Source organism: Crotalus tigris, unplaced genomic scaffold, assembly GCF_016545835.1.
Source record: "Crotalus tigris isolate CLP2741 ecotype Arizona unplaced genomic scaffold, ASM1654583v1 scf7180000019707.1183690, whole genome shotgun sequence".
NCBI lineage: Eukaryota > Metazoa > Chordata > Lepidosauria > Squamata > Viperidae > Crotalus > Crotalus tigris.
In genome coordinates this window covers 449,887-475,370 of record NW_024097673.1, presented here as the reverse complement: position 1 = coordinate 475,370, position 25,484 = coordinate 449,887, and the positions used below count along the sequence as shown (strand labels likewise).

General features: G+C 38.2%; 1 protein-coding gene across 1 annotated transcript; it reads right to left on the bottom strand.

The window, feature by feature from the left end:
* Positions 1 to 1,762: 1,762 nt before the first annotated feature.
* Positions 1,763 to 10,825, bottom strand: LOC120317584. The gene is made up of 2 exons (XM_039364272.1): positions 9,010 to 10,825; positions 1,763 to 5,432 (listed from the first exon to the last, which is right to left on the bottom strand). Exon 2 carries the CDS (start codon positions 3,375 to 3,377, stop codon positions 2,430 to 2,432), a length of 948 nt encoding a protein of 315 aa, XP_039220206.1. The 5' UTR covers positions 3,378 to 5,432; positions 9,010 to 10,825; the 3' UTR covers positions 1,763 to 2,429.
* Positions 10,826 to 25,484: the final 14,659 nt, after the last annotated feature.

Here is a 25,484-nt window from a genome sequence, read left to right as displayed (position 1 = left end):
AGAGAGGGAGACAAATTCCTTTCCTCTATGAAGGAATCCCTTTCCTCTAAGGGAGACTGGATGGATTTATTACAGTTAACTAGTAACTTCTTCTGCTTGTATTCTAATTCAAAAATAGACATGTTCTGGAGACTGAATTTACCTACATTTAATTAAACAACAATTGGCAAGAGAGGATATTAAGAAACAAGCATGGATGTTTGACCCAGGATGATCCATTTATAACTTTTGGGGTGATCCGGGATCGTTAAGATGCCATGCTAAATTTCCTACAAGTGGATTACAATTTCAGCTTGTTAACAGAGAGATTTGTAACTTTAATTTTGTTCTGCTTTACTATTATTGTTTTGCCTGCTAACTGCTTTGTCATTAATATACCATATAGAAGACAGGTCAACAAGTTACTAAGAGATTTTAAAAAATTTGGAAGGGTCTGTTTCGCAAAGTGGGGGAAACTAATTGTAATAATATATTAAGTAGAATTCCACTAGTGGGGATAATATATGTAAAATGTGTTGTTTTTTACATGTACCCTTTTAAAAATGTTTTGTCTTGTATCTTATGGTTTTTTTCTTTCATATCTTCTTGAATTTTGTATTTTAACTTCATTCTGAATAGTGTGTGTGTGTGTGTGTTTATATGTGAGTTGCCAAGTATCTGAATTTTGATAACCATGGGGATGCTGCAATGGTCAAACTGGTCATAAGCTACTTCTTTCAGTTCCACTACAACTTTGAACAGTCACTAAACAAACTATTGTACGTTGAGGGATACCTGTACAGCTCTAAGATTGTATTTCTTTCCATTCTTTTTTTTAGTTTGAATGTATGAATGGAGCAAACATTGGAAAAATCATAAGCCCATGATCAAAACTTGTAGCATTCATGTTTGTGGAAACCATCAGTGTCATGGCTTATGAATCCATTTAATAAATCCAGCCTATACTTAATTGCCTTGCTAATAGGATGCTAATTTTGTTAGACGTTTCCTAAAGTGAAGAAATATGTCTCCAACATAAAACATCTAAAAAAGTTGTCACTTAAAAAATGCCAATAAGCTAATCTGCCAAAATTGACTAATTACAAGATTCTTAAAATTCTGTCACAGTATGATTTTGGAATCTTCCTTAATGCAGTTTTAGATTGCCTACTTTGCAGTGTCTGTATCGTCCCTTTGTGGCACAATATACATATTTTTCCAGTTATCTGGTGCTTCTGTATTAGCCAACATTTTCAAAAATAGATAATAGGTTCAGTAAAACAACATCAAGCTCCTTGAATGCTGATTTAATTTAGCTGGTCTTGGAATTTAAATGGTCAGTTAACACCAGGGGTCTTCAAACTTGGCCCTTTTATGACTTGTGGACTTCAACTCCCAGAATTCCTCAGCCAGGCACAAGTCATAAAAGGGCCAAGTTTGAAGTAATGTTTAAATTTGTGTTTTGGAGGGAGTTTATACAGAATGATGGATAATAATATAAGTATGATACTAGAAAATGTTTAGAGTATATTATAATGTGTTTAATGATTGCAATTATTATTTTTTTAGAGAAGATAACCTATTTAATTTAATGTATTTAGATTTGTTTAGGATTTATATGTGTTTTAAGTTTTTCTTTTCTTTTTCTGAAAAATTTTAATTAAGCCTGTACTCAGCTCTGGGAAGGTTGGGGGAGGGTTTGGGAGGTTTGGGGAGGTGGGGGAGGGTATGGGAGGGTGGGGGGGTTTGGGGAGGGGATTTGTTTTGTAAAATTTAAAAAACTTTCAATAAAAAAAGGGCCAAGTTTGAAGACCTCTGGTTAACACTCTTTATGTTTCTGTGAAGTCATGTTGCAAATCTGGTCCTTCAGCTAGCTTATTACAATTGTCTTATGGAATGTGTATTTTCTACTTGAAGAACTGAATTAACAGTTAATTTTTAACTTTGGCAGCTATGTTGCCTATATACACAGGATCTCTCTCTTTCCCTCTCTCCCTCCCAAGAAATATAGCACAGAGTAGACCACTTTTACCTCTGAAGATATCAGCCATAGTTGCTGGGAAAATGTCAGGGTACCAGAAAATTGGTCCCCCCAAAAATAAAAAACCTGTTACCGGGAATCTGAGGTGTCTGGAGGTAAATCAGAATTTCGTCTAGCAGTGAGTATCACTTCTTCTGTGCTGTGGCCCAGAGCATCATATGTCAATCTTCTAATTGGGTGTATCACCCATCTTGATCTCTGTACTTTGGACTCGGCAATAATGCAAGGGTCCTCCTCCTGTAACTTTCCACCCCCAAAGATCTCCGGGGCTGGAGGCCCATTCTCTAATTCTGGCAGTTGTGGAGCAGGAATAATTGGGCCTATCTCTATAGACTCCTCTAGCCCTGGGGCCTCTGGAGCTAACAGCACTTCCTCCTGTCCCGGCAGCTCCCCAGACTGCTCATCCACCTCAGGTTCTCTGAGAGCTTCTCCCCATTCCCAAGCTTTGAGTACAAACTCGGGCATCTGATCTAAGCTGTTCAAGCCCCACCTCAGTATCTAATACAGGGGAAGTAGCTCCAATGTCTTCCAATGACCACAACCAACCCATACAACCCTCTTCTTCTTCAGAGTCCTCTTCTTCTTCCACGGGTGGATCAGGTTGTGCTTGAGTCTCTGATCTTCTCCCTGTTGAGCAAGGTTCAGATGCTTTTGCAACAGCTGGCTGAGAGACTCGTATTGCCTCATTTAAAGGCAATACATGATTTCGATGCCATGCTTTCAATGGACCTGAGCTCCCTTCTGGTTGAATCCGATATACTGGCAATCCCTGTGACTTCTCACTGACAATGTATAGCTGAGAACCCCATCGATATGCCAATTTATGCTTCCCAGGGAGGCCCAAATTTCTCAGTAATACCCTATTGCCAAGTTGCAGATCCTGAACTCTCAACTTCAGGTCATAGTTCCTCTTATTTCTCTGTTCTCGAACCCCTGCAGCGACCAAAGCCTTTTCATATGCCATCTTCAAATTCCTCCTTAACCTGTCTACATAATTACGATGTAACCTAATTGAGGTCTCATCCATTGAAATGCCAAATGTTATATCTACTGGCAGTCGAGCCTCCCTGCCAAACATCAGTTGATATGGAGAATACCCAGTAGCATCATTTTTCATGCTATTACATGCGTGTACAGCGGTAGAAATATGTTGTGTCCAAAGTTGTTTCTGTTCTGCGGTCAGCATCCCCAGCATATTAAGAAAGGGTATGATTGAAGTTCTCAGGCTGTGGGTCTCCTTGTGGGTGATAGGGGGAAGTGCGTGACTTTTGAATGCCCAGTATGTCCAATAGTTGTTTGACAAGCCTGCTTTTGAAATCTCTACCTTGATCGGAATGTATGTGCTGAGGTAGCCCATAGCATACAAAGAACTTCTGTACAAGTACTTTGGCTACCGTAATGGCATGCTGATCCTTTGTTGGGAAGGCTTGTGCATAATGAGTGAAATGATCGTCACAACCAATACATTTCCTCACCCACTTGTATCCGGTTCCAGGCAGAGAAAGTCGATGCAAACTAGATCCAGGGGCCCATAGCTTTGCAGATGGTCCATCGGTGCAGCCCTGGAAGGTAGGGTCTTTCTTTGGATACAACGCAGGCAGGATTGACAATAATCCCCAACTTCTGTCTTCATACAAGGCCAATAAAACTGGTCCCTCATTAGCTTAAAAGTCTTCTCTGGCCCCAGATGTCCATGTTCATCATATAACGCAGTTAACACTGACTCCTTATGTTTTTCTGGGAGCAAGAGTTGCCACTTCTCATGCCCGTCAGAAGGGTCTTTCCGATAAACCACACCATTCCAGAGCTGTAAGTGGTCCCATTCCTTATACAACACTCGGGCTCCCCTCGATAGATCGGTGAGTAAAACCTCTCACTGACCACTTCTCAGAGCTCTTTCAGACAGGCCACAAAGGGGTCTTCCACCTGATCTCTTTTCAAATCTTTCTTAGAACAAATATACCCTCCCCTCTAACTTGAATAGGGTTACAATACAAGTTAGGAACAACTGCAGTAGTGACCCCTACTGCCTCTGCCCCAATTGCTTCTCAACCTCGGTGCTCAACCCCCTGTTACAATGCTTGAATACCATCGGAGGTCAATTGGACCCATTCTTCAACATGTACCCCCGATCATGAGGTCTCTTCGACAGGGCATCTGCATTCCTGTTCCTCACACCCGGCTGGTAAATCTGAATCTGGAAAGGGCAGCTAGCCACCGATGCCCCGTGGCATCGAGTTTGGCAGTTATGAGCAGGTACATGAGTAGGTTGTTGTCTGTCTTAACCTCGAATTCTACCCCACTTAAGAGCCAAAAATTCCAGCTTATGGGTAGGATAATTATTTTCGGCTACAGCTAGGCCCCTGTTGATGTATGCAATGGGCTTCAGATGTTTGTCATGCTCCTGATACAATACCCCCCCAAACCATCCCAAATAGCATCAATATGTAGTTCATACAGCCGGTTAGGATCTGCATAAGCCAAGATGGGGGGCATTTGTAAGCCTCCATTTCAGCTGGTCAAAGGCTTGCTCACACTGCCCACTCCACTCTGCCTGAATAGATTCCCGAGACTTCCTGGGTCCCCTATTTTGATGGACATGGTTCCAATGAAATAGGCACATCCTTTTCCTCTTCATTTTTTTAACAAATCAGGAAGAGGACGAGCTATCTTTGCAAACCCTTCAACAAACCTCCGATAGTATGAACAGAACCCAAAAAACGATCACAATTCAGCCACATTTTGGGGTCTAGGCCAGGAAACAACAGCCTCAAGCTTGGTGGGGTCAGTTGATACCCCTTCTACAGAAACAACATGACCCAAATATGTAACAGATGGTTGGTAAAATTGACATTTTTCCAATGACAGCTTCAACCCTTCCTCATGGAGCCTTGTCAATACCTTCTCCAAACGCTCCTCATGCTGTTCAAGAGTCTCACCAAAGACAATAATATTATCTAGGTAGACTAACTGTATCAAGTTCATGTTCCCCACAGCCTCTGAAAGGTCGCCCGGGCCCCTGATAACCTTGAGGCATCTGATTGAATTCATAAAACCCCAAGGGACAAATGAAATGAGTTTTCTCTCTATCTTCTGGATGCATGGGAAGCTGATGGTAGCCACTCCTTAAATCCAGCACACTAAACCACTTTGCCTCTGATAAACACTGCAAAACATCCTGTATTTGAGGGATTGTGTACTCATCTGGAATGGTCCTCCAATTAAGAGTGTGATAGTCTATACACATTCTCAAGGATCCATTCTTCTTCCGGACCACCACTATGGGGGAGGCATAAGGACTTCGAGATTCTCTGATGATCCGAGTCCTCTTCAACTCCGCTAAATGCTCTCTAAGATCATCTAAGTCACTCCAGGGAATCCACCGGGATGTCTCTCAAAAGGGTTTTTCTTCCTGCAAATGGATTACATGTTGAGCGCTCCCAGCACAGCCCACGTCAAACTCATCTTTTGAGAATAGGTGTTGCCACCTCCAAAGCTGGTTTCTAGCCCTCTCTCTCTCTCCACTCTTGGGAAAGCTGCATGTTTTTAGGATAGAACTGATCTGTTAAAACCTCACCCTCAGTCTTTTCCCTAGTATCAGGAGGCACAATTGGGGTGGCTGGGCTCACCTACCTCAACAACCTCCGATCTCTCAACCTCACAGAGAGGTTTGTAATATTCCGGACTCCAACTGAAATCCGTCCTCTGGCCTGCTGTAGGGCCTTTGTAGAGACCACCTCTGGAATTACCTCCACTCTGCGCCGAGGTGGCGCAGCAGTTAGAGTGCAGTACTGCAGGCCACTTTAGCTGACTGTGTTCAGCAGGTCAGCGGTTCAAATCTCACCGGCTCAAGGTTGACTCAGCCTTCCAGCCTTCCGGGGTAGGTAAAATGAGGACCCAGATTGTTGGGGGCAATGTAAATATATATATATACATTGCTTACTGGTGTACACCGCTTAGAGAGTGCTTGCACTTAAAGCGGTATATAAGTCTCATAAATAAATAAATAAATAAAATAAATTCTGCTTTCTAGGATCGGATTCAAGGATGAGGTAAGGGCCAGGCTGTTCCCAGTCTAATCTAACAGAGGTTCACAAGCATGCCACCTCCCCTGGCCTGTTGCTCCCACATCAAGTGTCGGTATACTGTCTGCAGTGCGGGATGAATATCCCCTATAACCGAGTAATTCCTCATTGGGACAGTCAGGGTGAGCAAATCCTAACTAAGTTGGTATTCATCCCCACAATCAATGAGCCCTGACTAGCTCCCGGGAGGCGGGCACACACAGTGGCAAAGGTGTCAAACGTCTCTGTATACCCAGTAACAGAGGGTCCAATTGTTAGCTGGATGGGCAGGTACTCATCATATGGGAACTTCTCAGTTCCAATACCCCAAATCTTCAAATTGCCCAACTTCTGTATGGGTATATGCATCAGGTGCCTATCATAAGAATCCCAATATAATAACTTCACTTGTGCACCCAAATCCAAGAGGGCCTTCGTATAAATACCATCCACTTGTACTGGCACCATCGGGGAGGGGCCCACCAGCTGTTTAGGAATTTTGGCAGTGAGAGACATAGCATCTGGTTCAACAGTCTGTACTTGAGTCCCCAAAGACTGTTGCTGGGGCCCTATCGCTCTGACTTTGGAAGGTTCTAAGATATGGGGGTCTCTTGCTGAAGATGGTGCTCCCATCACCCCTATCGCCGATGGGAGCTTTGGGGGAGATCCACTCATGGGGGAGTGACACCCAACCTGCCCTCATTCATCCCTTTGATTGGAGCTAGCTGATATTGCTGGGCACCCAGTTGGCTCCCTCTCTGGGGCCTCGATAGTTTCCCGACTGAACTGAATTCCCTGATCTTTTATATGATTTTCTACAAGTACGCCTATAATGTCCTACACCCCCACAGTTGTAACAAATCACTGACCTTGCTGGATTGTCGGTTGAGGTGGAAGGGCCCATCCCCCCCACCAGCTGGTCCGGCCGGATCTCCATTTGGAGGTGGACTATCCATTGCCAGCCACGAGGCCATCCTTGTTAAGTTCGATATCTGAGCTTTGCTTAGTTGTCAGCCGATTATCATCCTTTCCACCTTTCCTCACTCCCGTTCCTGGGGGCCATCCCAAGATAAATCGGCTGTAGCCTCTTTGGCCTCCTTTACCACTTCTGTCACCCTAGCTCTCCGTATGAGCTCATGATACCCCCAGATACTCCCTTTAGCTTCAGTCTTTATTTCATCCCAGAGTGGATCCGAGGCTAAAGCACCCCGGAAAAGCTGCTCCATCCGGGCTTGCTCCACCTCAGTTGGATCCAGCCCCCCCCTTCCCACAATAAAGCGAAACAGTAAGCTAGAAACTGTTTCAGCAGATCCAAATTCGTCATGCAATAGGGAGAGGTAGTCACGCACAGTAAAGTGCCCTCGGCTCAACGTTAGACTTCTAATAGCTTTTGCGGCAGGGCCCTTTAAACTTTCTTTGACCCTCCGCTTCTTTTGAGCATCTGGTATATCCTACTCTTCAACTGCTTGTACTGCCTGCTCCATCCAGGTTTCATATTCTTCCTCCCCCTTTGGTACTGTTGCATCCCCGAGAAAATACATAGTTTCTTATACCCAGCCCCTACACAATAGCTGCCAGTCAAGTTTTGTATAGAAGTCATGCTTCCCTCAGCCTGCACAGACCCTGCCTCAGGTGTCCCTACAGTAAATGAAGCATGTGTCTCCTTTTTTTGGCCCAATGGTTAAGCCAAGAGTGTGGCCCAAACAGTTGGGAATATTACCCCTGCTCTAATATCCTCAGTCAATTGAAGACTCTCAACCTGAAAACACTCCGGAACACTTTTGTTCCACTCCAACAGCATATAAAAATGGGAAAAGTCCTGGTCCACTCTTTTGTCCACCACATATACCCTGTGGTCAGGGACAAAGGTCTTCAATGTCTGTAGAATTCACTCTTCTGGCCAAACATCACCAGGGACATCAATTACTACACTTGACTTTAACTAACTATTCTGGTCCTCATATCACTTAGTAACAGTGGTGGAGTCCATTTTGCTCACTTGAATCCTATCCCTACGTGAGGCTACCTACGCCCCCTCTAAAAAGAGAAAAGGCCGGACAGGAAATCCTGGATGAGCCCCCATGTGTAGCACCACCCCATAGGGACCCCTAAAGTCTGGGCTCCCTCCTGGCCTTCACTTGATCTGGCTGCTGGTCCAAGGGGTCTCTCACTTTGGCACCTCTGATTAACAGAGGCACCTAGTGCGGTGATGCTCAGTCACGATTGGCAGCCACTCACACAAGGCGACGATGGTCGATCTCTCTCAGCAGTAGCTCACGTGGAATAATGATGGTTGATCTCAGGCAGTCACAGCTTACAGGGGGGCAATGGTGGTCGATCCCTGGTAACAGCAACTTGTATACGATGATGGTAATCAGTCCTGGTAACTGCAGTCTGCATAAGCCAATGGCTGTCCCTGGTAACAACAGCTTGTGTACGATGATGATAGTCAGCCCCCGGTAACAGCAGCTTGCATGATGTGAAGGCGGTCAATCTCTGTTTGGAACTTGCAGGGACCTCCCTTCTCAACTCTCCTCATATGTCTCTCTGTCCTCACTCCACGTAATCCTCCCCTTCTCTGCCCCCTTTGCCTCCTCCAGCTTACTCCAGCAAAAGGAAAAAAAGTAAAACTTCCCTGACCTACCCTCTTTAGTTCCCCCTCCTTCTCCCTCTAACTTTTCCCCACTAAAAAAATATGTTCAAACCAGTCAAATTCTTCCCTTGCTCTTCCTCTACCCAGCTTGCTCCAGCGAAGGAAAAAATATATAACTTCCCTGACCTATCCTCTCTATTTCCCTTCATCCAGCTTGCCCACAACGAAAAAACAGTAAAAGGCTTCACCTCCCCCCTCTCTCCCCCCTCTTCTGTCCAGCTTGCCCACAACGAAAAAACAAGGAAAAAGGACACGAAGCCCAACTCTCTTACTCTCTCTCTCTTTGCCTGGCTAATTCTTCACCAAACCAACTGCCGACGTCCCAAACTTGCCACCTTCCTTCTTCTTTCTTCCGTCGGCTTCCTCCTCCTTTTTCTTCCCTCCTCCAAGCCTCCAGCCCAACCGCCGCCAGCCCAACAACAGTTGCTGAAGCTCCTCATTTCCCTGCCAAATCGGCAGGGCTCCCACAAAACCTTTCGGCTGACCATGTTCTCACCCCAGCTCTGTACATAAAGAATAAGAGATTTTTTATTAAAAGTTCATTTCTTAAAATAAATAAACAAAATAAAAAAGAGATGGAACAGCAGTTGTGATATATAATGTTAAAATGGTTAAATATTAAAAGTTTCATACTGTAGAATCTTTCTTAAAAAAATCATAACCACTCCTGTTTTTTCAGGTCTTAGAGCTGTTTAAGAATGCCAAAAAATGATGTATAATGTAATTTCATAACATGTGGTAAACATGCGACCATGAACTACCATTTTAATTGACATTTATTATATGAATGCAATCCAAATCCATACCCATGTAATTATTGGAAAAATAAGAAATAACATTATTTTCCATGTTCAGATGAAAAATATATAGGTTATATGGCAAAATTATATATACTAAAATTTTGTGAAAAAATATGAAATATTGGTGAAATGTGATTTATAAATAATGTATCTTAATGTTATCTTTCTTTAAAATCCGCTTTTCCATAAATAAACTATTTCATATAGCCTGTGCACTGAGCCAAAAGTATTTAAAATCCTGTCCTTGAGTCCGGTATAAGATGTTATTACTTGGTTTGATATCAACAGATTTTTTTTATTAACAGGATATGGGCTTTTGCAATGTATTGGCTCCACTATAAAATTTCTTAGTTGCTAGGTAAGAATATATTATACAGCTGGCTTCCGGTTTGCCATCACGGCACTTGCGGACGCAGGAAAGCAAGCTCTGTCTTCTGCATCCAAATTCGTCCCACTGAGGGACCCTGGAAAGGGTCAAAAGTCACCCTGTAGGCATGACGGGCAAGGAGGGGACCTCCGCTTGATCCAGGGCAGCTCTCCAAACCGGCAGGGGAAGACCGGCCATAGGAATATGGCTCATCACTAAGCTGCTGACAGCAGAAGTCAAAATCACCACCAAGCACCTTTAAAGCAACGCGAATAAAACTGGGTGAGATCCAACCCAGTGAGAATCAGGTGGAAAGGGTAAAAAAAATAGGCAGATGGACTAAAAAGAGTGATTATAAAACACAAAGAATTTAAAATAAAGCTGGAGGAACAGCTAAAGTTGTTCTTCCAGGAAAATAAAAAAGAGGATACGAACATACAAAATTTATGGGATACAACGAAAGCGTATGTGAGAGGAGTGGCTATAGCTTATATGGCAAGAGAAAATAAGAAGAAACAAAAGGGAAAAATCCTAGAAGAGGAATTCCAAAGATTAGAAATAGAACTACAACATAACCCCCAAAATGAAAGCCTGAAACAACAAATGAAAGTGATTAAACATAAGTTGTCCATTGTTGAGAAAGAAGAACTAGCACAACAAATTAAAAGGAGTGGTCAGAATTACTTTGAGAATGCAAACAAGCCAGGGAGATGGCTATCGTATAAGCTAAAGAAGCAGAGAGAAAGAAGCTGGATTAATAAATTACAGGATGAAGAGGGAAATATACAACATCAAAGCGAAGAGAAGAAAAAGATAATTCAAAATTTGTTAGAGAATTTTAAATTTCTCTAATTGGTGAAAAATAAATTAAAAGCTCTTACAGTTGACTGCATTTAGCTGATTCAAATAACTTTATATTTATATAAAAATATTTACAATACCATTCTTCTTTACAGCAACATAGTTCAATTGAAGACTTCTTACAGAGACAGACCAGATACAAAAACTTTGAGACTGGAAATCTAGCTCCTAACTCAATACTCTTTTTTTTGCACAGACTCAGTAGCACTTTCCTCACATTGGCTGACTGAGTTACCACATGACTCTTCCTGTTCATGAATATTCCAACACTCCTCCCTTCATGATAGGAAGAAACATCAGACCTATTGACTTAATACATTAATTGTGAAAAACCTTGTGCCACTAACCTGGCCTTATACTGTACTTCATTATTTGGCAATACCTTTTTCTTATATTTACAACCCACAGCTTTGGTTCCCTGTGGTAAAGTCACTGATTTAAATACTTCATGGTCTCCCATGGATTTCATCTCTTTATCCATGGCCTCCTTCCATCTTTCTTGTTCAGCTTTTGGTAATGCCAACACCTCTTTATAACTTCTTGGCTCATACCACACATTGCAAACCTTTACCTTGTGGCAGAATACCTGTCAGGCAGAATTCCTTTATTACATCGCTCTGACCTACGTAGTATTAACTGCTCCTGTGTCTCAAGTCTTTCTGGCTTCATGTCTTTTTTTTTTTTTTTAATTGAAAATTTTTTAGAAGTTTTACAAATAAACAACAACCCTCACCCCATCCCTCCCAGACCCACCCCTCCCTCCCCCCTCCCCGAACTTCCCAGAACTGAATATAGGCTTATTTAAATTTTTTTTTTAAAAAAAAACTTAAACAACATTTACAACTTATAAAATAATTAATAATAATATATATATGATATAAGCATTAAGAAAAAAAAGAAAAAATACTTTAAAAAGAGAGAGAAAAAAGAAAAAGGAAAGAGAGAGAAAAAGAAAGAAGAAAGAATAAAAAAAATAAAAGTTCATAAGACGGAAACAAAAAAAAAGAAAGAAAGAAAGCAATCAATACAAATTATGAAAAAGCTAAATAATATTTTTCCATATTCAAATTGTGTTGAATAAAATTTATCCATTTTTCCCATACAACAAAAAATTTCTCTTGAGATTGCTCCTTTAAGAAAGCCGTAATCTTTGCCATTTCTGACAAATACGAAACTTTATAAAACCACTCTTGTAAGGTAGGCAAAGAATCCTTCTTCCAATATTGTCCAACTAACAGCCTAGCGGCTGTGATCAAATTTAGCATCAGTATAACTTCCTTAGCATCACAGTCAGTAATAATACCTAATAAAAATAATTGCGGAGTAAATTTTACCCTCCTTCTAAAAATTCTTTGAATATTCCACCATATCTTAATCCAAAAGGCTTTTATATTTTTACACGACCACCAAATATGAAAATAAGTTGCATCCAAACAACCACATCTCCAACATTTAGGCTGTAGATCAGGGTACATAATGGACATTTTCTTTGGATCAAGGTGCCATCTATAAAACATTTTATAAAAATTCTCTCTTAAGTTCTGTGCTTGTGTGAATTTAACATTCCTCACCCAAATAAGTTCCCAAGTATCCAATGAAATTGATTCACCAATATTTTGTGCCCATTTAATCATAAAATCTTTAATTAATTCAGATTCTGAATCCATTTCCACTAAAACCCCATAAACCCTCTTGATATGGGTTGGTCTTTGATCCCTTACTTGTTTGATGAGATTTTCATCTTCTCTAAGCCATCCCATATTACAATCCGTCTTCCATCTATCCACTATTTGTCTATATTGAAACCATGAATAAGTAAGATTTTCATGTGTTAAATCTTCCAAAGATTTTAACTGCCAATTTTGACCATCCCATCTAAGTAATTGTATATAAGAAACCGTATCCATCTTGACTCCTTTCTTTATTCCCTCTATCGCATGCCAAGGTATGGCCCATAATGGTATTTTAAAATCACTTCTATAATATTTCCTCCACACCCTAAGCAAAGAAATTCTTATAATATGAGATTTAAAAACCCGGTCCATTTTTTTATTAAAAATTAAATAGGCATGCCATCCAAAAAGTAAATCCCAGCCTTCCAAATGGAGTATTTCTACATTTGTTAAATTCACCCAATCACTAATCAATGTTAGTACCACCGCATCATAATACAATTTCAAATTTGGTACCTTGAGTCCACCTCTCTCACGGAAATCTTGCATAATTTTAAGTTTGACCCTTGGTTTTTTCCCTGCCCAAATAAATTTGTTAATACCTTTCTGCCATTCATTTAAGTTAAGTTCATTCTTTAAAATAGTAACATTTGAAACAAAAAAAGAAACTTTGGCAGAACATTCATTTTAATAACTGCAATTCTACCCATAAGAGATAACTGTAAATTATTCCAATTCATTAAATCCTTCTGTACCCCAATCCACAGCTTTTCATAATTATTTTTATACAGTTTTGCATTAGAAGCAGATAGTGTAACCCCCAAATATTTTACCTTGTCAACAACTTCAAAATCTGTTAAATTGACCAAAGTCTGTTTATCACAATTAGTCATATTTTTTGGTAATATTTTGGTCTTATTATTATTAATTTTAAAGCCTGAAACGCACCCATATTGCTGAATCAGTTGTAATAATTTAACTACCGAATAAGTAGGTTGATACAAAGTAACAACCAAGTCATCTGTAAAAGCTCTTAACTTATATTCTTTTTTATTAATTTCTATTGCTTTTATTTCTTGAGACTCCCGAATTTTAATTAATAAAATTTCCAATGTTAAGACAAACAATAACGGAGATAATGGACATCCCTGTCTTGTACCTTTTTCTATTGTAAAAACCTCTGATAAACCCCCATTTACAATAAGTTGAGCAGTCTGTTTTTTTTTTTTATTGAAAGTTTTATAAATTTTACAAAAAAACAAAAACAATACAAAACAAAAGACAACATATACAAAAAAGAAACTAAACATTACATATATATATATAAAAAAAAACCCATCCCCCACCCCTCACAAAAACCCTCCCTTCCCCCCCCTGAGCTTCCCAGAGCAGAATATAGGCTTAATTAAAAATTAAGAAATAAAAATAAAAAATTAAATTAAAAAATTTATATTTATATATATATATAAAAAATATCTATATATATATATAAAAAATAAAACTTATAAAAAAGCTATGTGATATTTTTGTATACCCAATCTAAATTGTATAAATTTTATCCATTTGTCCCAAACAGCAAGGAACTTCTCTTGCGTTTGTTGCTTTAAGAAAGCCGAAATCTTTGCCATTTCCGCCAGATAAGCTACTTTAAAAAACCATTCCTGCAATGTAGGCAAAGATTCCTTCTTCCAATATTGTCCTACTAACAGCCTAGCGGCTGTAATCAAATTTAACATCAATACAACCTCCTTTGTATCACAATCTGTAACAATACCTAACAAAAATAATTGCGGAGTAAATTTTACCCTCCTTCTAAAAATTCTCTGGATATTCCACCATATTTTGATCCAAAATGCTTTTATCTCTCTGCAAGACCACCAAATATGATAATAGGAAGCATCCTTATAACCACATCTCCAACATTTGGGTTGCACGTCAGGGTACATAAGAGACATTTTTTGTGGATCAAGGTGCCATCTATAAAACATTTTATAAAAATTCTCCCTAAGGTTCTGTGCTTGTGTAAATTTGACATTTCTCACCCAAATGGTTTCCCAAATGTCCAATGAGACTGGGACACCAAAATTCTGCGCCCGTCTAATCATACAATCTTTAATTAATTCCGTTTCTGAGTCCATTTCAACTAATACCCCATAAATTCTCTTGATATGGGTTTGTCTTTGATCCTTAACTTGCTTAATAAGATTTCCATCTTCTCTAAGAAAACCCAATTTACAATCCACCTTCCATTTATCTACTAGTTGCCTATATTGAAACCAGGAATAAATAATATTTTCTTGCGCTAAATCTTCCCGTATTCTTAACTGCCAGTTTTGCCCATCCCATCTAAGTAACTGACTATAAGACACCATGTCCATTTTTACTCCTCTTTTTATTCCTTCTATCGCATGCCAAGGTATAGCCCATAATGGAACCTTAAAATCACTTTTATAATATTTTCTCCAAATCCTAAGTAAAGAAATTCTTAAAATATGAGATTTAAAGACCCAGTCCATTTTTTTATTAAATATTAAATAGGCATGCCACCCATAAAGTAAATCCCATCCCTCTAAATGAAGTATCTCAGGATTTGTCAAATTTACCCAATCACTGATTAGTGTTAAAACCACCGCATCGTAATATAATTTCAAATTTGGTACCTTAAGTCCACCCCTCTCACGGAAGTCTTGCATAATTTTAAACTTAACCCTTGGCTTTTTCCCTGCCCAAATAAATTTATTAAGACCCTTCTGCCACTCACTTAAATTAATCTCATTTTTCAAAATCGGTAACATTTGAAACAAAAAAAGAAACTTGGGTAGAATATTCATTTTTATCACTGCAATTCTTCCCATGAGGGATAATTGCAACTTCTCCCAATTCTTCAAGTCCTTCTGTACCCTGACCCACAACCTTTCATAATTATTTTTAAATAATTTTACATTAGAAACAGACAACATCACCCCCAAATATTTTACCTTATTAACAATCTCAAAACCCGTCAAGTTAGCCAAAATCTGCTTCTCCTGACTAGACATATTTTTAGGTAAGATTTTAGTCTTATTTACATTAATCTTGAAACCCGAAACCAAACCATAATGGTGAATCAACTGTAATAAGTTTACTGCAGAATAATCAGGTTGCGACAAAGTAACAACCAAGTCATCCGCAAAAGCTCTCAACTTATATTCTTTTTTGTTAACTTCTATTCCTTTAATTTCCTGAGACTCTCGAATTTTGATCAATAATATTTCCAGTGTTAAAACAAACAACAATGGCGATAAAGGACACCCCTGTCTAGTACCTTTCTCTATTGTAAAAACCTCCGACAAACCTCCATTAACAATAAGTTGTGCCATTTGTTTTTGATATATTACCGTAAGGGCTTGTAATATCTTTTCGCCAAAATTCATTTCTTCCATTACTCTTAGCATAAAATGCCAATTCAATTGATCAAATGCTTTTTCAGCATCTAAAAATATGAGCCCTGCAGGAACTTGGTTGTTCTTGTCTAAATATTCTAATAGATTAATAATTTGTCTAACATTATTTTTCATATACCTTCCTGTTATAAACCCTGATTGATCTTTATGCACAAGATGATGCACCACCCTCATAAGCCTATTTACCAAAATTTTTACAAATATCTTATAATCCACATTTAAAAGAGATATAGGCCTATAATTTTTTGGTAAAGTAAGATCTTGATCCTCCTTTGGAATCAATGATATAAAAGCACTACGCCATGAAGGAGGAATCTCTAAACCCTGTAAGATACCATTAAAAAGATCATTTAATGGTTGGATCATCTCCTCCATTAAAGCTTTATAATAAACAGCTGTTAACCCATCCGTACCCGGTGCTTTCCCTAGTTTCAATTGTTGAATTGCTGAGGCAATTTCCTCCTTAGTAATTAAGCCATTAATTTCATGTTTCTGATCCTCAGTCAGTTTAGGAAAACTTGCCTCAGCTAGATATTTATTTATATCTAGCAGTTGCACATTAGTAGATTTGTATAACTTTTGATAATAATCCAAAAAAGATTTTTTAATCAATTCCTTCTGAGAAACTAATTTACCCTTGTAATTTATTTTCTCTATTATTCTCTGTCTCTGTTTCTTTCTTAATTGATAAGCCAACCATCTCCCAGGCTTATTAGCATTACAAAATGTATTTTGTTTCATAAACAATAAATTGGTTGCCGCTTGATCTGCTATCAACATATTAAATTGTGACCTTAGTAACTTTACAGATTCTTTAATACTTTCATCAGAAGGATTTAAACTCAAGGCCATTTCTTTTGATTTAATTTCATCTTCAAGTTCTCTACGTTTCTGCATCTGCTTCCGCTTATGACAATTATTCATTTTTATCAAAACACCACGCATAAATGCTTTACCTGCATCCCATACCATTGACATTGAAGTCCCCTTATACATGTTCAAAGCAAAATAGTCCTTTAAACACTCCTTTAACTTTTGAACATTCTTCTCTTGTCTGAACAAATTTTCATTAACTCTCCAGGATCTCCTTTCCTCTTTCTCTTGAGTCAGCTCCATCCAAACTGGGCTATGATCCGTCAGTGATCTAGGAAAAATCTTTACATTCTTTACTTTATTATACAAATCCGTAGTAATCAAAAAAAAGTCAATTCTTGAAAAAGATTGGTGTCTATCAGAAAAAAAAGTGAAATCTCTCTCCTCTTGATTACATTCCCGCCAATAATCCCTTAATTCCCAGTCTTCCTTCATATCAAAAAAAGCTTTAGGTAACCTTGCTTGTTTAAAAAAAGGAGAGGAACCTTTCTTGTCTGTTTTTGATATATATTAGATAAAACTTGTAATATATTTTGTCCAAAATTCATCTCCTTAATTAAACATAACATAAACTGCCAATTCAACTGGTCAAAGGCTTTTTCAGCATCCAAAAATATCAGCCCTGCAGGGACTTGGTTGTTTTTATCTAAATATTCTAATAAATTAATAATTTGTCTAACATTATTTTTCATATACCTTCCAGTTATAAAACCCGATTGATCCTTATGTATAAGCTGCTGCCAAACCCCCATGAACCTATTGGCTATAATTTTCGCAAAAATTTTATAATCCACATTTAAAAGAGATATAGGCCTATAGTTCTTAGGCAAGGTGAGATCTTGGTCCTCTTTTGGAATCAAAGATATAAAAGCATTACGCCATGACGGAGGGATCTCTAAGCCCTGTAATATATTATTAAAAAGCTCACATAACGGTTGGGTCATCTCTTCTACTAAAGTTTTATAATAAATAGACGTCAAACCATCCGTACCCGGCGCCTTGCCTAATTTCAATTGCTTAATAGCTGTCACAACTTCCTCATTGGTAATTAAACCATTAATCTCTTTTTTCTGATCTTCTGTTAATTTAGGAAAATTAGCTTTACTTAAGTAATTATTTATATCTATAGTTTGTACATTAGTACTCTTATATAATTTTTGATAATAATCTAAGAAAGATTTCTTTATCAATTCTTTCTGATAAACCAATTTGCCATTATAATTTATTTTGTCTATAATTCTCTGTCTCTGTTTCTTTCTTAACTGATAAGCCAACCATCTCCCTGGTTTGTTAGCATTACAAAATGTATTTTGTTTCATGAACAATAAGTTGGTTGCAGCTTGATCAGCCATCAACATATTAAATTGTGTTTTTAACAATTCTATAGCTCCTTTCACCTTTTCATCTGAAGGATTTGAAATTAAAAGCTTCTCTTTTAATTTAATCTCATCTTCTAATTCTTTACGTTTCTGAGTCTGCTTCTGTCTATGAAAATTATTCATTTTTATCAAAATCCCACGCATAAAGGCTTTACTTGCATCCCATACCATTGACATTGATGTTCCCTTATTCATATTTAAAGCGAAATATTCCTTTAAACATTCCTTTAGTTTTTGAACATTTTTTTCTTGTTTAAATAAATTCTCATTCAACCTCCAGGATCTCCTCTCTTCTTTCTCAGCGACCAATTCCATCCAGACTGGGCTATGATCTGTCAATGTCCTAGGAAAGATTTTAATATTCTTCACCCTGTTATATAAATCTGTTGTAATAAAAAAAAAGTCAATCCTTGAAAAGGATTTGTGTCTGTCTGAAAAAAAGGTAAAGTCTCTTTCCTCTTGATTACGTTCACGCCAATAGTCTCTCAGTTCCCAATCTTCTTTCAATTCAAAAAAGGCTTTAGGTAGTTTAGCCTGTTTGAAAAAAATAGAAGAACCTTTTTTGTCCTTTTGTGTATCTAAAACACCATTCCAGTCTCCCATTAATATCACAGACCTATAATCCAACAAAGTTATTTTCTGATGTAACAACTTATAAAATTGTTCCTGTTGCTGGTTTGGTGCATACAGTCCCACAATAAGTATTTTCTTACCATATAAACCAAGTTCAACCATAACATATCTTCCTTGGGGATCTGATTCTACCAAACAAGCTGATAAATTTTGCTTAACATAAATTACCACACCCCCTTTTTTCCCAAGGGCAGGAGATATGAAATGAGATCCCAAGCGAAGGTTAGCTAAGTATTTTTGATCTTTAAGTAAAATATGAGTTTCCTGCAAACAAATAATGTCATTGTTGTGTTGCTTTAGATAATGAAAGATTTTCTTCCTCTTCTGGGGGATGTTTAAACCGTTAACATTCCAGGTCAGGAACTTTGCCATCTCCCACAACCAGGAGCCTGGAGAAGATTCCCTCAAGATCTGCTACTGAAGAATGTGTTGCAGAACTTTTGGGTCTTGCTCCTCCCACCGGCATTGAAACAATCTGATGAGCAGATTCTTTAGCTTCTTTCTTCTGTTGCTCCTTTTCCTTACGTTTATATGCTGCAGGGGTCATTCTCTGTTCTTTAACCTCTGCTTGACGCATCCATTCCGCCTGCCCAGCAGCCATCAAGCCTGATCCCTCAGACTGCTGTTCCACCTCTTTATCACTCAAGACTCTCTGAGTAGATGAGAATGAGCCTGCACCCAGGACCGTATTATAAAATTCTTTAGCTTTAGCAACTGTATTAATTCTATAACGTGTCCCTGCATGGCTCAAAACAATACCCATCGGAATCTCCCATCTAAATGAAATCAGTCTTGCTTTGAGTTCATTTGCTAAAAAAGCAAAATGATTTCTGCTTCTTAAGATTTTGGATGGGATTTCCTTTAAAATAATAATATCTTGAGCAGCAATCTGGAATCTTTTGTTATAAAAAGCTTGTAAAATCTGATTACGCAGAGACTTCTTAGCAAAGTAAATCACCACATCTCTAGGCAAATTCTTCTGTTTCGCAATCCAAGAATTAACTCTGTAGATTTTTTCCACATCTCCACGTAATTCATCTTTATCTATATTCAGAACAACAGCCAAATCATTGATCACCATTTCCATCAGATCTTGATTCTTATCTTCTTTAAGGCCTCTGATTCTCAAGGCATGTTCCATCTGTCTGTACTGAAACATAAGAATATCATCTTGTGAGGTTTCCACTTTTTTTTCCATATCTTGAAATTTATAATCCAAAAATTCTACTTTTTCTTCGACTTCTTCCACTCTGGAGTCCAGCTTCACAACCACAGAAGCCAATCCAGATAAAGCTGAGACTATATCTTCCCTCAAAATAGTATTATTCTGTACATAAAGCTCCTTCATTTCCTTCTTCAATTCTTCCTTAGTTTCAGATTTGCTCTGTTCCAGAAGTTGCTTCACTTCCTCCCTAAATTGGGACACAGCCTTTCCCATTATATCCTTAAAATCTTGTGCAGATGTGCCTGATGGGGGAGGAGAAGGTGGAGATATAGCCTTAGGTTGTTGCACCGGTGGTGTTACTTTAAGTTGTTGTTGAACAATTGCAGTAACAGGAGAAGAAATCACCTTAGAAACTATAGAAGCTGGTTGTCTCTTTGAAGCCGTTTTAAACTATCTTTCTTCTTAAAAAAAGGAAAAAAAGTACTTAAATCCTTACAAATAAAAAGACCAGGAAAAATACAGTAAAAGTAAAAACTCCCAAGGCACTTTAAAAGAAAAAAAAGGCTTAAGAAAAAAAACAATGTTAAGCATACGGTTCAATCAGTCCGACTTTTCTTTCCGGAGATAGGAAAAAAAAAAAACTTTCAAAACGCCATTTTACTTTCACTCTCACTTTCCGCCCAAAGAAAAGAAAGTGAAAAAAAAAAGAAAAGTCAGCTTATACTAAAAAGAAAAAATTAAGGAAAATAAATCTCTAACTCTAAGTAAAATCCTTTAAACAGTTCTGTCCGCTTTAAAAGTCACTCACCAAGCAGCTTTGAGTGCGGAGATGGTAGCGGCGTTTCGCTTTGCTTCCGAAGAAGCAAAGACAGCTGAGAAGTGGAGAAGGCAATGAACTCCGAGGGAGCACTCTTTCTACCCCCCTAAAAAAAAAATCCAGGGAAGGTTAAGAGGTTCTACCTCTATTCATGCAGTCTCTACCCCTTCCCTTCGCCCGGGAAGGGGATTTCGAACCGCGAGCCAGCTGATGAGCGCTGTGCTCCGCGGATCTGACACCGTCTCAGAAGGACGGCTACAAAGTAGCCGCCATCATCGCCGCTTTAACCACCGGAAGTCTCTGGTGCCAACACCTCTTTATAACTTCTTGGCTCATACCACACATTGCAAACCTTTACCTTGCTGGCAGAATACCTGTCAGGCAGAATTCCTTTGTTACATCGCTCTGACCTACGTGGTATTAACTGCTCCTGTGTCTCAATTCTTTCTGGCTTCATGTCTTGTTCAGCCTCTCCTCCCTGAACAAGGACATCTTCTATAATCATTTTTTCATCATTAGATGAGTTATTGTCACTAAACAAATCACCGTCAATAAGTGAGAAATACCAGAATTTGCATTAATTCTGTCCCAATTTTGTTCTGCAAAATTAGCAGACCTTGAAATTATAATTCTTTTACTTCCATCGCTAAAGCGATATCCTTTTGACCCTGGCTCATAGCCCACAAATTTGAGCTTTCTTGCCTTTTGCTGTCCCTTTCTTCTGATTGCTTTTGGAATATGTACCCATGCAGTACTTTCAAAAATTTTCAAATGTGTCAGTGATGCCTTTCTCCCATATAGAACGGCATATGGAGTATTATTAATGGAGGAACTCCACAACCTGTTAACTATATAATTGGCAGTCAATATGGCTTCTCCCCAATATGACCTGCTCAAACAGAATCCTCCAATAAGGAATCTTTCATTGTTTGCAAAACACCATTCCTTCTTTCAGCTACACCATTCTCTGCTCCTGTGTAAGGATTTGTACGTCTGTGTCTTATCCCCAACTGCCCCAACCATTGTTGGAATTTAGTTGACATAAATTGAGTACCTCTGTCAGTTTGCAACTGACACACTTGTTGTCTGTACCTTCTCTCTACAAAACTTACCCACTGTTTGAATTGTTGTAGCACCTTTGTCTTTTCTCTAAGCAAGTAGCAAAACGAATACCTGCTAAAATCATCAACAATTATCAGTGCATATTTTGCTCCTCCCAAACTGGCTTGCATAGGTCCCACCAGATCTGCATGGACCAGCTCTAGAACTCTTTTTGTTTGTCTTGTGCTACATTTACTAACTGGGAATGCCTTTGACTTTGATGCTTTGCATACTGCACAGTCCAAATATGTTTTGCATCCCTTTAAATTTAGCCCTTCTGCAAACTCTTGCATTTGCTGCAAAACTTTAAAGCTTGCATGGCCAAGTCTTCTATGCAAAAGATGAACACATGAATCATGCTCTGCAACATTCTTAAATATATGGGAACATTGCACCTTTTGTCCCTGCAATACATATAGATTATCTTCCTTTATGCCTTCTGCACAAATATTCCCATTCCTTTTGATGAGACATTTCCCATTTACAAAAATGACCTCAAAACCTTGTTTGTCTAAATTAGACACACTTAACAAATTATGTTCCATCTCAGGTACACAAAGCACATTGGTAAACTTTGATTCCAAATATGGAATTTTTACATCGCCTCTTCCAATGACTTTTGCTTTCTGGCCATTTGCCAAAGCCACAGCTTCTTGTGCTACTGGAACAAACCTGCAAAATAATTCAGAGTCATTAACAATTGTTTGACTTGCCCCACTATCTATTAGCCACTTGTCTCTGTTGTTGCTATTGCAAACTTTTGCAACTCCAAAATGTTCATTTTCCAAATTAGTCTTCTGTGCATGCACAAATGTCCTTTGCTGCAAATAGTTCCTTTGCAAACAGTTTCTTTGCAGATGGTTGTTTGCTCCACAAATGTAGCAAGAAGCTCTCTGTTTGCAAATTCTCTCTTTTGTTGCAATTTGGTCCGAGTCTGATCTGCTTGTATCTTCTCCTCTGGAGACTTGCAGTCTGGACCCCCTCCTCAGGAATTTCACCTCCTCGTGGGTGCTTCTAAAATGGCGTTTTTCTTCTTCATTAAGCAAACATGCCTTTAAAGCAGTGGTTCTCAACCTTTCTAATGCCGTGACCCCATAATACAGTTCCCCATGTTGTGGTGACCCCCCAAGTGGGTGTGGCCACCAATAAGAGGTAGTAGGACAGCTGGGGAAAAGGGAAAAAAATGGCGGACAGCGTGATTTGGCGACCCCCATGAAATGGTCGTTCGACCCCAAATGGAGTCCCGACCCACAGGTTGAGAACCACTGCTTTAAAGTCTCAAACTTTAAGTCTTGCTCTTCTTTGCACTCAAATATGGCAGAAACTGTGTCCCAGATTTTATCTAAACTGTTCAACACCAATAAAACCTTCTGGGACTCAGGGAATTTAATCCCACGTTGTTCTAAGTCCAAAAATAAACTTTGCATTTTATTTAAATGCTGTTCCACAGATTCACCTGGTTGCAAACAGGCTCTGTAAAGTTTTCTTGACAATTGCACTATGTTGCAAGCAGAAACATTCACGTGCACAGCTCTCAATTTCAACCATATCTCCTTTGCAGTCTTTAAATTTGCAACATTTAGAAATTGGTCATCATCTAAATTCAAGATAAGATAAGTTAGGGCTCTATCATGGCTTTTCTGATCTGCAGCTGCAAATACTTGTGGTGGATTTTCAACAATATACCACAGCTCTTTTGCTTTCAGCAAACATTCCATTTTTGCAGCCCACACAATGTAATTCTTCTGGCCCAAACGAGGCATAGAGTTTTCCTCAAATTCCATTGCAGCCATTCTGCTAATTCTGCCTTGTTCTTATATTTTCTAAACACAGGCAATTTCTTCCAGCTTTAAATTACAATGCAGTTCTTAGTAAGCTCTGGGCCCATAACCTGTTAGAGAATTTTAAATTTCTCTAATTGGTGAAAAATAAATCAGAAGCTCTTACAGTTGACTGCATTTAGCTGATTCAAATAACTTTATATTTATATAAAAATATTTACAATACCATTCTTCTTTACAGCAACATAGCTTAATTGAAGACTTCTTACAGAGACAGACCAGATACAAAAACTTTGAGACTGGAAATCCAGCTCCTAACTCAATACTCTTTTTTTTGCACAGACTCAGTAGCACTTTCCTCACATTGGCTGATTGAGTTACCACATGACTCTTCCTGTTCATGAATATTCCAACAAAATTACTATATGAAACTATACGATGAGTATAAGTGGGCTATGGATGAAAAAATACTCCAATGTTTTAAAAAAGCTGATCTACCAAAAATTCCGGATGAAACAAAGTGTATGTTAAATGCAGAGATAACAATGATTGAATTAACTGAGGCATTGAAAAAACAGAAGAGCAATAAAGCACCAGGCCCAGACGGACTGCCAGTAGAAATATACAAAGAATTTCAAGACCCATTTGGCAAAATATTACTGGAGACTTTCAGTGCAGTTCTAAAGGAAGCAAAAACGCCAGCATCCTGGATAGAAGCAAACATTGTGCTGATCCCAAAAGAAAATTTGGACTTAACAAAAACAATAATTATAGGCCAATATCGCTTTTAAATTCGGATTACAAAATATTTATGGCAATAATTGCGAGAAGGCTTAAAAGATACCTAAACGATTTTATACACGTAGATCAAAATGGTTTCCTACCACGAAGGCAAATTCGAAACAATATGAGGACGATTTTGAATATTTTGAATACTACGAGATCCACCGTGAAAAACAAGCAGCTCTGATGTTTTTGGATGCACAAAAAGCCTTTGACAACGTAAATTGGAATTTTATGTCTAGGCAGTTAGGCTGTATGGACTTTGGTGGAAATTTTATAAACATATTCAGAGCTATATATGATAAACAAGAGGTGAGAGTTATAATTAATGGAGAAGTGACACAAAGCTTCCAAATTAGGAAAGGTACAAGACAAGGGTGTCCGCTCTCGCCGTTAATGTTTATACTAACTCTCGAAGTACTGACTAGAATGATTTGAAAGGAAAGTCAAATTAGAGGCTTAAATATTAAGAAAGAAACCTACAAACTGCAAGAAGACACAATTTATTTTAAAACATGGGAAAAACTTTACCAATGGTTAGCAACACGATAGAATGAGAAAAGGTTATGAAACTTAAAGAGATAATTGATAATTTGGATTTATATTTTATGATTATTTGTATGAACTTTTCTTCTTTTTTCTTTTTTTCGTATTTGTGATTTTAATAATATAATAAATTATAACCAATAATTTATTATAACAAATTAGTATTAAGCATTGCTAATTAGTAAAATGAATGAGATATATTGACTAACTTGTTATTTACATGACTATATTGAAAACTGTTTAATACTAGAGTAATTATTAAGATTTAATATGTATACCCGGATGGGTTTACTTGCTGAAGCGATGTTATTTTGTGGGATTAATCCCACTTTTGTGTTTACCCCTTTCCTTTGGTTTAATTAACCCTTTTGTATGTCTCCCTTTGTTTACCTTTGTTGACCTTATTCCCTTGTTACCCTTATAAAACTCAATAAAATATTTGTTAAAAAAAAACAGCAAGCATTTGCGGATGACCTCATATTCATCTTAGAGTAACCACTACATTCGGGTACATGACTTGTGGAA